Source organism: Tasmannia lanceolata, unplaced genomic scaffold (genome assembly GCF_043159265.1).
Source record: "Tasmannia lanceolata isolate RefF3 unplaced genomic scaffold, GAP_Taslan_0.1 ptg000015l, whole genome shotgun sequence".
Lineage (NCBI taxonomy): Eukaryota > Viridiplantae > Streptophyta > Magnoliopsida > Canellales > Winteraceae > Tasmannia > Tasmannia lanceolata.
Window position 1 is genome coordinate 49,108,217 of NW_027518692.1, and position 11,211 is coordinate 49,119,427.

The window sequence follows — 11,211 nt, forward strand, 5'->3', positions numbered from 1 at the left end:
GGAAGCTCGACTCGGAAAAAGCTCGGCTCGAATCCTTAACGAGTCGAGCCGGCTGGCCAGGCTCGGCTCGGCTCGTTAAGAATTTAATATATTTAAATATATATATTATATATTAATATATACACTAAAAGGGTTGTCCATGGAGTGAAAGGGGGAGGCAAAATATGTCACTTCTTTTTTGGAACCCCATTTGTTACTTGGACCACCCCCTGTAATGTAAAAATGATTAGTCAAATTACACTAGATAGGGCTGTCAAGGGGAGATGAGGGGTGTGAACTTAATATAACCCGAGCTCGATAAGGCTCGCGAGCCTGGCCGAGCCTGGCCAGCTCGGCTCGGCTCGGCTCGTTTACACCCCTACTTACCCTCTTTTTAAATATATTGAATTGAAAGGAAATTTGCATTAAGTTCACAAGAGGAATAAAATGCCAGCTTTTCAGCCTATTTATAGAGAGAAGGTCAATTTGTTTAATAAATTGGACAGCCCAATAAGAAGGGAATGATATTCTTTCCTTTGATCCAATCATTGGGTCCTGTACAAACTACAAAATTTTTGCAAAAGTAAGTCTCCTTTATACACAAATTTCCATTCCTGGCACTCAGTCAAATCCCACTCACTATTATGTTGGCCATTAAAGAAGGAAAGACAATCAAGTTGGAATGTCTACATCAAAACCATAGTTTCAAAACTCCCCTACCTAATCGTGGACTTCCCCTCAGTCGACTCCCTTTTACCTTCACGACGTTCCTGTCCAAGTCCGGTAGTTCCCGCCAAAGTCAGTCGACTCCTTTTTACCTTCACGACGTTCCTGTCCAAGTCCGGTAGTTCCTGCCAAAGTCAACCAAAACTCCTTGGAATCTGTCGAGTTATGAACGCATCAACCGAGTTCTGAGCTGCGTCAACCGAATACTCGACCACGTCGTGCCGAGCCGACTAGAAATTACTTTGGCCATGTCTTGACCTGCATCCGTGTTTTGAAACACTGATTAAAACTGTGAAATGCGCCTCATGTGGCAGGCAATGAAGGCTTTGTGTGCTTGGTTTCCTCTTTCCAAAGTCTTCCAATATCTTCTGCTATTCTTGTGGCATCTAATGATGCACCAGACAACCCTCTCCTTGAAAACCCAACTGCATAAAGTCCTTTCTTCCCTTTCCAATTATTTGGGAATGGATGCTTTGGGAATCCATTTCTTGAGAAGAAATCACTCTCCTGCAAAATAAAGTCCAGCAATATTTAGCAAAACATTTTACTGTTACCTTTAAAAGAATATATTTAGACAAGCATTTTTACTGTTACCTTTAAAAAAATATATTTAGCCAAACATTTTCTATTTCTGTACTGGCAGTTGAAGAATGGAAAGGGGACTCAAAGGCCATAAGCTAAAGTCCAAACTTCTCATTAAAAAAAGTTTTTTTTTTTCTCTAATTGGTTACCCCATTTCATCAAGGCAAATAAAAAAACAAGACTAAGACACCACCAAATAAAACCCAGTCAGCTAGCTTTGGGTTCCAGATATTTTAAAACCCTCTTTAGGAAAGATGTGACAGTCCTCATAATAAAACATGAACCAACTTTCAGTCATATCTATCTTCTCAAGGAAAAGAAAACTGACCTACCAAAAAAAAGAGGAAAAGAAAACTTGAGACCTCAAAAACATCCTCACCACTGAAATTTCAGTCAAATCCAGTTTTTAAGAAAGCTCCTTTTCATTTCTACCCTTTTTCTAATGTATCAAACCAACATAAACTAAGTGAAAAGAAACTAGTATAGAAAAGTTAAAAAAACCCAAAATTTCACAACCCAAAATCAAGTTATCAAGCAAAATCTGAAAACAAGTGAAAAAAAAAAGGGAAAGTTCTACATCATTCTAACTGTAAAAAAAATGTAAAAAAGTGAAAAAGAGAAACTAAGCTCACCTGTAACCATGAAGGAACATTGCTGTGATATCCAGTAGCCAAAATGACCGAATCAACCTCTAGATTATCACCATCAACAAGCTCAACTATCCCAGGTAAAAACCTCTTGATTCCTCGAACTACCTTTATTTCACCCGCTCTAATCTTCTCCAATGCACCAGTGTCCAAAACAGGGGTCTTTCCGTGGTTGTTCTTGAGCTCCAAAGGCCCAATTGGAGGGCGTTTTAGGCCATAATTCTTTGTATTTCCAAGCACCCACCATGAAAAAACCAATAGCAGCTTATCCACCAGCCAAAGAGGCAGCCATTTCATAAGAAAAGCAGCAGTCTCAAAGGTCGATTTCCCAAATATTTCCCTTGGCAGCACATGAATCTGTCCATTGAAGCAACCCATAAATAAACATTAGAAGCAACAAAACGCATGGCCTCGAAGCAAAAAAGAAGGTTGAAAATAACAAATTTTCATTCTAGGTTTGTTCTTCCCCGCTTTTATTTTTTTTTCAAATTTTCAAAATTGAACCCAAATCATTAAATAAGACTAGTGTTGAAGTATAAATGATTACTCTAGCAGCTTAAGCTTTTGGAGTGACTGGTGGTCTCATATGGTATAAGAGATATGCCTCGGCAGGTCCTGGGTTCAAAACCCAATAACTGCTCGATGTGAAAATTCCACGTGTACAGCCAACCCAAAAGAGAGGTCACACGTAGGGGGGGGGGTGGTCGTGGGTGGGTGTTGAAGTATAAATGATTAAATAACACCAACTATAACAGTTTAGCTTCTCGAGTAATTGGTTGTTCCACGTGTATGGCCAACCCAAAAGAGGGGCAACACGTGAGTGAGGTTGATGGGTCCCACTCACCGAGCTTCGGACCACCATTGATGGAATCGCGTGGTGGTTACAGAGGTCCAGACAAACTTCCATCCCGGAATTCCCACATCCAACCACCAGAACCTTCTTTCCCCTATAATCCTCCCCCGACTTATAATCACAGACATGAATAACTTGCCCCCCGAATTCCCCAATCCCTTCTATCTCCGGCACTACAGACTCCGCGTTCTCTCCTGTGGCCACCACCAGCCACCGGCAAATGTACTCCACCTCGCCACCACCACTCCTTTCACTCTTCACCCTCCATAGCCCACAAATCTCATCATACTTAGCCCACTGAACCCACTCATTGAATCTTGGGCTGATCTCGAAGTGCTTCCCATACAATTCTAAGTACTCTATGAACTGATTCTTGCTTGGGTATTTAGGAAATTTTTCAGGGAATGGGAGTTTTGGGAGTTCGCAGAATTTCTTTGGAAGGTGAAGTTTTAATCTATTATAGGTTCGGTTTTGCCATAAAGAAGCAATGCAGTTGGCTTTCTCTAAGACTATAAAAGGCACTCCATGGTCTTTCAAGCATGCTGCCACGGCGAGCCCCGATGGACCCGCGCCGACAATAATCGGACCGTTAACCCAAACGCATCGGCAGTTCGTGAAACTTTCCTGATCAGATGCACAAAACATGGTTGAAATGAGTTGGGTTTTTTGAATTTTTAAAAAGAGAAGAGGAGAGAGAGAGAGAGAGAGAGAGAGAGAGAGAGAGAGAGAGAGAGAGAGAGTGGTGTTTGTATGTGAAGTGAGACTGAGAAGGATGGCGGGGATTTAAATAGAGGTGTTGGAGGGAGAGCTACATGCCATTAGAGTGGAAATTGGTGCTTTCAAATGATAATCATGGCCGCCTCCTTATATTATAATGTGACATTTTTCATTGATTTTTTTTCTTTACTAGAGAATTTTCCTTTTACTATATTTTATTTGGAAACTCAATCATTACAAGATTTGTGGGCCTCTGCAAAATTCATTAGAATTATTGTTAGTATTATCATTATCAATTCTACCAACACAAGATTTGTGGGCCTCTACAAAATTCACTGGAATTATTTAGTATTATTATTATAATTATTAGATTTTATAAATGTAAAAAAAAATATCTGTATCTTCATGCCCCCTATATTCCTAGTACAAGTATAAAAGAACCTCTCAAACCATAGACAATGCAATGCTGTTTACTAATTTATTTTTGTTCAAGATTTCCCATTTGGTGGATCTAGATCCACTTCATAGATACTGTATTTTTAGAAGTGCTTCATTAGATCACTACATTTCAATATATTGTTCTTTCCCACTGATAGATTTGCATTTTTTTTATCTATTTTCGATTTTGAAAACATAATGCTATACTTTCAGTTTTCCACTACGAATTTTTCATTTTTCTTTTGTTGGTTTTTTCAGCAGTGTTTTTTCTAGAGTTACTTTATTTTATCGGGAAATGATAAATGCGCCCCTTTTCATCGCTTGGGACACCCGGCTGCATTGTATGTGGCAATCAGGTCACTTCATTCCTTAGGCTCTGTTCACTTGCGTTCTCGGGAAATCGAATTTCGGGAAAACACCTTTTTTTTTCCCGAGAAAGCTAAAATAGCGGTGTTGACTTGTTTTCCTGAGAAAGTAATAGTGCCTAGGTGGAAAAAGTAAAAAATGACATGGAAATTCAAAATATGACATGTAGGGAAACCTTTTCTCACAATAGTGGGAAACCAAATCCGATAAAATTGGTGCGATTCGTTTTCTCGAGAAAATTAAAATCGTTGGGTGAGGCAGTAAAGCCGTTTGGTGAGAGAAGTAAAAACACAAAACCCTCGTCTTCTTTCTACCAACCCAGACGCATAAACCCTATCGTCTTCGTTGTCGCTCCTTCCACGAAGCTCTCTCTCTCTCTCTCTCTCTCTCTCTCTCTCTCTCTCTCACAGTTTGGTGAGATCCTACACGTAGCTCGCATCAGGTAGGCCATCCTCTCCCTGCTTTATCTCTGTCCGTCGTCTTCTTCCTCTCCTTTTTTTTGGGGGGGTTTTGGTAGAGAAAGATGTATAGCCATATGGATTTTGTGGGTTTTAGCTATGGAATTTCTGGGTTTTAGCTACGGATTTTTTGTGGGTTTTAGATATGGATTTTTTGTGGGTGTTTTAGCTATGGATTTTTTGTGGGTTTTAGCTATGGATCGGGTGAACTAGGGTTTGCTAAGTTTGTTGGATATGCTCACTGCTTTGTGTATGCTCACTGCTTTGTATATGCTCACTGCTTTGTGTAAAATCTATGAATTTATACTGAAATTAAATGACATGGCTTTGTTATTGCTCACTGGTTTGTGTAAAACCATGAATTTATAAAGAAATTGCAACCATGATTCTATTATAAAATGAGAACCAACCATAGCTAATGGCTTGTATATGCTAGCTGTGGAATTGATTTAGGTCAGTTACTGCACCCTTATATTTTTTAGGTAGATCCATTTAGTATTTTAGATAGGATTTGAAGTTTTTACTAGTGAATGGAAGTCGCCTGCATGGTGTTTGTCTAAAGTCCTGTGAAAGGCTGTCTCATTCCTAGTTGTGGAACTGCTTTAACAGTAGTGATAGTGTAAATCAAATTGGAAGTGTTGTTTTCCTTTTAGTTATCACCAGTTTTCCTTTAACAATAGTCGCCTGTATGGTGATTATCACCAGTCATCTTGTTTTCCTTTTGGTTATGATGTTTGATAGTTTAAAATTATATATTGTTTGATAGCAATTTGTTTATTACTTTCATATGTGTTGTGTTGTTTCAAAAGTCCCTTCTCGTACATCTTTTTTTTTTTTTGGTAGACTCTTCTCTCCGGCACCGAACGACGTTTCTGTTCTCCCTCCCTCTTTCACTCCTACTACTACTGTTCGGATCTTGAGGTATATTTTCTCCTATAAGCCCCATTCCATGTAGTGTTTGGGGCTTCTTATTATCTATGCTTGGGATTGCTTTCTATGTGGTGCCTATGTTTGAATGGGTGGTTGTGGGTCTTTTGGTGGTTGGGAGCTTGGATGTTTTGTCTGAAAGGGGATTGTGGGTGTTGTAGGGCTACCATCATGCCGCGATAAGCAATAATAGGAGGATGATGATTGTTCGAGCAGCAGCGGTAGTTATGGATATGGTGTTTGCATTGTTATTTAGGATTAGACGAAACCTTCAGCGCAGGACAAGAGCCCCTTACGAATCAGGGTACGTAACCCACATGGAATATGTTACACGTATCACACATGCAGAGAATCACTGTGTCGTTGTGCTTCGTATGGATGTTCGCTGCTTCCGTACTTTTGTGGCCATCTTAAGAAACACGTCTCTACTCAAAGACACAATCCACTGTTGTGTCGAGGAACAAGTGGCCATTTTCTTACAAATACTTGGTCACAGCGACAGGAACCCCCGTGTTAGGGCAGTAATTAAACGGTCAGGGGCGACGGTTTCGAAGTATTTTAACAAGGTTTTGGATGCCGTGCTAAATATCCGGCACTTGTTCATCTTACCTCCTTCAACGGAGACACCACATCAAATCGCTGGAAATCAGAACTGGATGCCCTACTTTAAGGTAGCAAGCATTACCTCTGTATTTGTTAGTAACTGATTAGGGCCTTAGGTTCATATGCTGATGTATCCTGATGTTTAATGTGTACATTGTAGGATTGCATTGGTGCAATCGATGGGACTCACATACATGCAAGAGTAAGTGCAGAGTTGAATGACAGATTTTGGTGTCGTAAGGGATACCCATCTCAGAATGTGCTCGCTGCATGTGACTTCGATATGAAGTTCACTTACGTGTTAGCTGGGTGGGAGGGGTCGGCATCAGACTCACGGGTCTTGGCATCCGCTTTATCACTCGCGAAACCCATTCCGTGTCCACCCGGTACTTAAGACTTTATTTTTTACACCTTACCTTACCTTTAGTTTATGGTATGAGTTATGAAACTTAGACATAATCCTTCTTGTGAGTGCAGAAAAATACTACCTTGCCAATGCTGGGTACCCATGCCTGGCTCATTTTATAACTCCATTCTGCGGCCTTAGTTACCACCTGAACGAGATCAGGGGGCGCATGCCTTGATCTCCTGAGGAGTTATATAATCAGAGGCATTTAGGGGTTAGGAATGTAATCGAGCGAACTTTTGGGGTCCTGAAGAAGCGATTCACCACAATAAATTCACCACCCATGTATCCTTTAAAACGGCAGGTGGACATTGTGTTAGCCTGTTGCTGCGTCCACAACCACATCAGGAGGGATATGCCAAACGATGGGTACATTGAAGTGGTTGACCGTGAGTTGGCAGTAGCCCCTCCGGAGGAGATTCCGCCACCTGTTCCTTTGCCCCCTATTTCTAGGGCCGAGGATGTGAGAGCAGGAGGACTGATCCGTACAGGCATTATGGATCATTTGTGGCGTGATTTCCAGGCACACCATGGTCATACTTAGGATGATCTGTTGTTTAGTATTACATTTTATTATCTGTCTTTGGGTTGTATCTATGTTCACTCCCGAATACTTTGCTCTTATTACACTTTGCTTTTATTACTTTATCTTTGGGATGAATGCGTATTTGCTTTTAGTACTACTTTTGCGTCTTCTGTTTGATGGTATCATGTTTCCTGCATGAACAATGTCACATGTAAGATGGCGTCTACTTTAGGGGTGTCGAAAGGGAGGAAAAAAATAATCATTGGGGAGAGGATGAGGATAGACTACTTGTTACAAGCTTAGCTCATCAGGTTGCCGAGGGCAACAAGATTGCTAACGGGTTTAAAGAGCTTGCATTAAACGCGGTGGCACAGGATCTTACCATTAGAATTGGAAGGGATATCACGAAAGATCATGTGAGGAACAAAATGAAGACAATGAAAACCAATTACAGGATTGTTCACACTATCCTCAGTCGCAGTGGTTTTGGTTGGGATACAATACAATGCAAAATAAGTGTTGACGATGAAGTGAAGAATGATTACCTGCAGGTAATCTCCAATGCTTTTGTGGTTGATTTGTTTTTCTCTGTAATCACTTTCCACTCATTACTTACAATTACACCATTTTTTCCAGAGTACTCCCGGACACCTTTGATTCTTTAACACCCGTTACCCCCTTTATGAAGAATGGAAGTATGTGTTTGGGGAGGATCATGCTACAGGAGAGTTTCTTGACGACAGCCATGCCCCTTTCCAGGATGAGTTGGGTACTTTTCCTTCCAGCGACCCAGTGGGGCTCGACGATATGGCCGACAGATTCCCCCTGCAGCTACTCCTCCAGGTCCTCCACGATGTTCCAGATCACGTCATTCTTCTCCTATTAGAGACGCTAGCATGGGGTTCAGTGACTCATCCCCTGTGAAAGCGCCTACTCCGGGTAGCAGCGGAAAGAGGAGGCGGGGTGCTGATGCAAAGCTTGGACAAAATATGGATAGGTTGTCCAACAGTATCAGGATGACGGCTGATGCCATCACATCAACTGCCGAGGTGCACGACCTCAGTCATCTTAAAGACTCGATGATGAGCATGGAGAATTTCTCCTACAGGGAGCGGGTTAGAGCCTACATGTACTTCCATACCCATCATAAGGAAGCTGAGGTCTTCCTTTCCCTGGAGGACGAGGGACGTCACGAGGTAGTTATCGCTATTTTAGAGCAGTAGCTTCTCCCTATATCTGGTTTTGGTCGTTACAGTATTTCGCTCTTTTGATGGTGGGTTGAGTATTTCTTATTTTGAAGTTAGGTTTTTTAGATATTGTTATGGTGGGTTCTCAACCTTATGTTGGTGGTGGGAAACTCATGCTATTCTGTTTATGGTTGGTTATGTTGTGTTATTTGGATACGGTTGTGTTTGAAGCTTTTGGTTATGTTGGTGGGTATGTCCAGCAGGTTTGTGTTGCTTATGTAGGTGGTGAGAAATTGATGGTATGATGACAAACTATGGTTATGTTGTTTATGTTAGTGGTGGTTATTAGTACTTGTATGTTATTTTCATTATATTATTTTGAATTGCATTTATGCAGGCTAATGGGCAAAATAAAATTTTATGTGGTCTTCAAGGGAAGGCAGGTATGTGTATATGACAGTTGGTAAGACTGTCATGATCAAGTGAACAAGTTTAGTGGAGCCTGTTGCCGGTCCTACGGTACTAGGGATGAGGCAGAGGTTGCCCTTCGAGCATTTATACAAGCCAATAGTGGGCCCAGAGAAGATAGGAAAGCAGATACCAACCACCTTCATCTGGATTCCCAAGGCTCGACAAGTTCTGATGTGACGGGTTCATCGTGTAGTTAGTTTTCGTTGTGGGCTAATATGCTTCAGTGCTAACTCGTGTATGTAGGGAGTACACAAGTTTGTTTTTCTACGTCTATGTTTTGGAGGTTAGCTTATGTTGACAAATGTTGAGCATCAAATGTTTTGACCAGTGTTGCCGTTGTGACATATATGAATGAAATATTTAGTGGTGAATGAGATGGAAAGCAAGAAATGAAATGAGAGATGGTTTCATGAGAAACCACTTGCTTTTTATGGTTGTACCTGAACACCATTCAGTGTATAGAAATATTTCAGTGTATAGAAATATTACTTTTTTGCCTACCAAAAAAAAAAAAAAACTTTGTTGCCTTGAAATCTTAGCGCTGAAAGTTGTTCTTGCAGTAACCATTTTAAAGCATTTTATGTACTAAAATAATGGCATGCCCCCTTGGGTTTATGTTTATAGAAATGTCAATAATGATGGTTGATATGATTTCTTTACTTCTAGGTGCAAAGTGCTCCCCGGATTTATAAGAAGCCTCAAAGCAATACTTTGGGGCAAGTGTATGAAGATGCTAGTTTGAACCACGTTAAGGATTCCTCATATTCTTCAAAACATCTATGTGCAAGAAGTGTTAAAATGACACAAAACACCCCTTTGTAAACTCTGTTATGGAGACAAAAGATGGGATGAGTTAGAAAAACTGATTTTTTATATGTTGCGCCCAACCATCAAGTACCTTGAAAGGGTACCACCCATGATAGTTGTTCCAATAGCAGCACACTTTTTAAGAGGCCGCCGTTGGATCAAATATCAAGGGTGGTATTTGGTGGGAACCACCCTTTTTATCCTCAAACCGTAGAGTTAGAAATGTGACCATTTTTATCCCCAAAAATGTTTGGACAGGATGATCCTAGCCCTCTAATCTAGAACAGACCCACAACGTCCAGTCCCTCTATAGACCGGAGGGTTAGGATCATGCTATGGAGATGACTTTTGGGGAACCTCCTATTTATGTTGTAATCCAAATGGACGGTTTGGATCATCCATGGTGTAACGTAATTTTGAAAAATATTGGTTTATATGCATTAATTCTTCAACAATCTATGGAAAAGTAGGAAGGAAAATGAGAACATGTATCTTTCAAAAATGATTAAAATGTTTAAAATGATTTTTTATGTTTAGGTTTCCCACCAATGTTTAATTGGCAAGTGAACAGGCATGGGAAACCCTTTCCTGCACAATTTCCCGGGATTTCCTACACAAGTGAACAGGCGTGGGAAACCTTTTCCTGCACAGTTTCTCGGGATTTCTTTTCCTTTTGCCACGTCAGATTCTCGGGAAACCTTTTCTCTTCCTTTCCCGGAAAAACAAGTGAACAGACCCTAAATGTGAAGTTCATTGCAGTTATGGATACCTTGTAGCTGGGTGTCCCAAGTAATAAAGGGGTGCATTTATCATTTCCTTATTTTATCTCATTTTGTATTTATTTTTTTATAAGAAAAGGGATTAGCAAACATAATTTTTAGATTTTCTTATTAAACAATTAATATATCAGTACAAGTTTTTTGTTTTTGTCATGTTTGGCGACCATGAAATTTTTTTCGGGGACTCTTAGTTTGCCAAGTGGTGAGAGAGGGGTAGAAAGAGTAGGAGAGGGAGAGAATTTGAGAGGGCAAGATTGTGGAGATGTTGCCGAGTGGCTGAAAATAAGAAATATAAAACTTTATTTTGATTAGATCTAGTTTTTCTTTGCCGTGTTTCCCGCCCACTTCTCACCCTATCCTCACTCGTGCCCTCTCAATTCCCTCCCTCTACCACCACTGGATAAACTTATATTCCATGAAAAATAAAAATTCATGGATGCCAAGCGTGGCCTTAGATACAAATAAGCATAGTAAAATTTCACCAATATTTTCAACTAATCAATTGAATCGTATTTAAAAAATAAAAAATACTTTTCAAAATTCAGAATATGGGTCAGCTCTAACATTCGAAAGAAGCAGCTAGAAACTACAAATTCAATGAAAAACCAATATTATGAGAGGAATAAATGTAGAAATCTAAGGGCCTCTTCAGTTTAAAGGAAAGGTCTTTCCCAAGAAGCCCTTTTCCTTTTGATCACTATTACGAAAAACCTTTTAAATTGTTTTGTTTAAGAATCAT

General features: G+C 40.2%; 1 protein-coding gene across 1 annotated transcript; it reads right to left on the reverse strand.

The window, feature by feature from the left end:
- Positions 1 to 577: 577 nt before the first annotated feature.
- On the reverse strand, positions 578 to 3,432 carry LOC143846086 (putative indole-3-pyruvate monooxygenase YUCCA9). Its single transcript, XM_077354502.1, has 3 exons — positions 2,779 to 3,432; positions 1,920 to 2,291; positions 578 to 1,212 (listed from the first exon to the last, which is right to left on the reverse strand). The coding sequence occupies exons 1-3, from the start codon at positions 3,430 to 3,432 to the stop codon at positions 1,009 to 1,011; spliced, it is 1,230 nt and encodes a 409-aa protein (XP_077210617.1). The 3' UTR covers positions 578 to 1,008.
- Between the last annotated feature and the right edge of the window lie 7,779 nt (positions 3,433 to 11,211).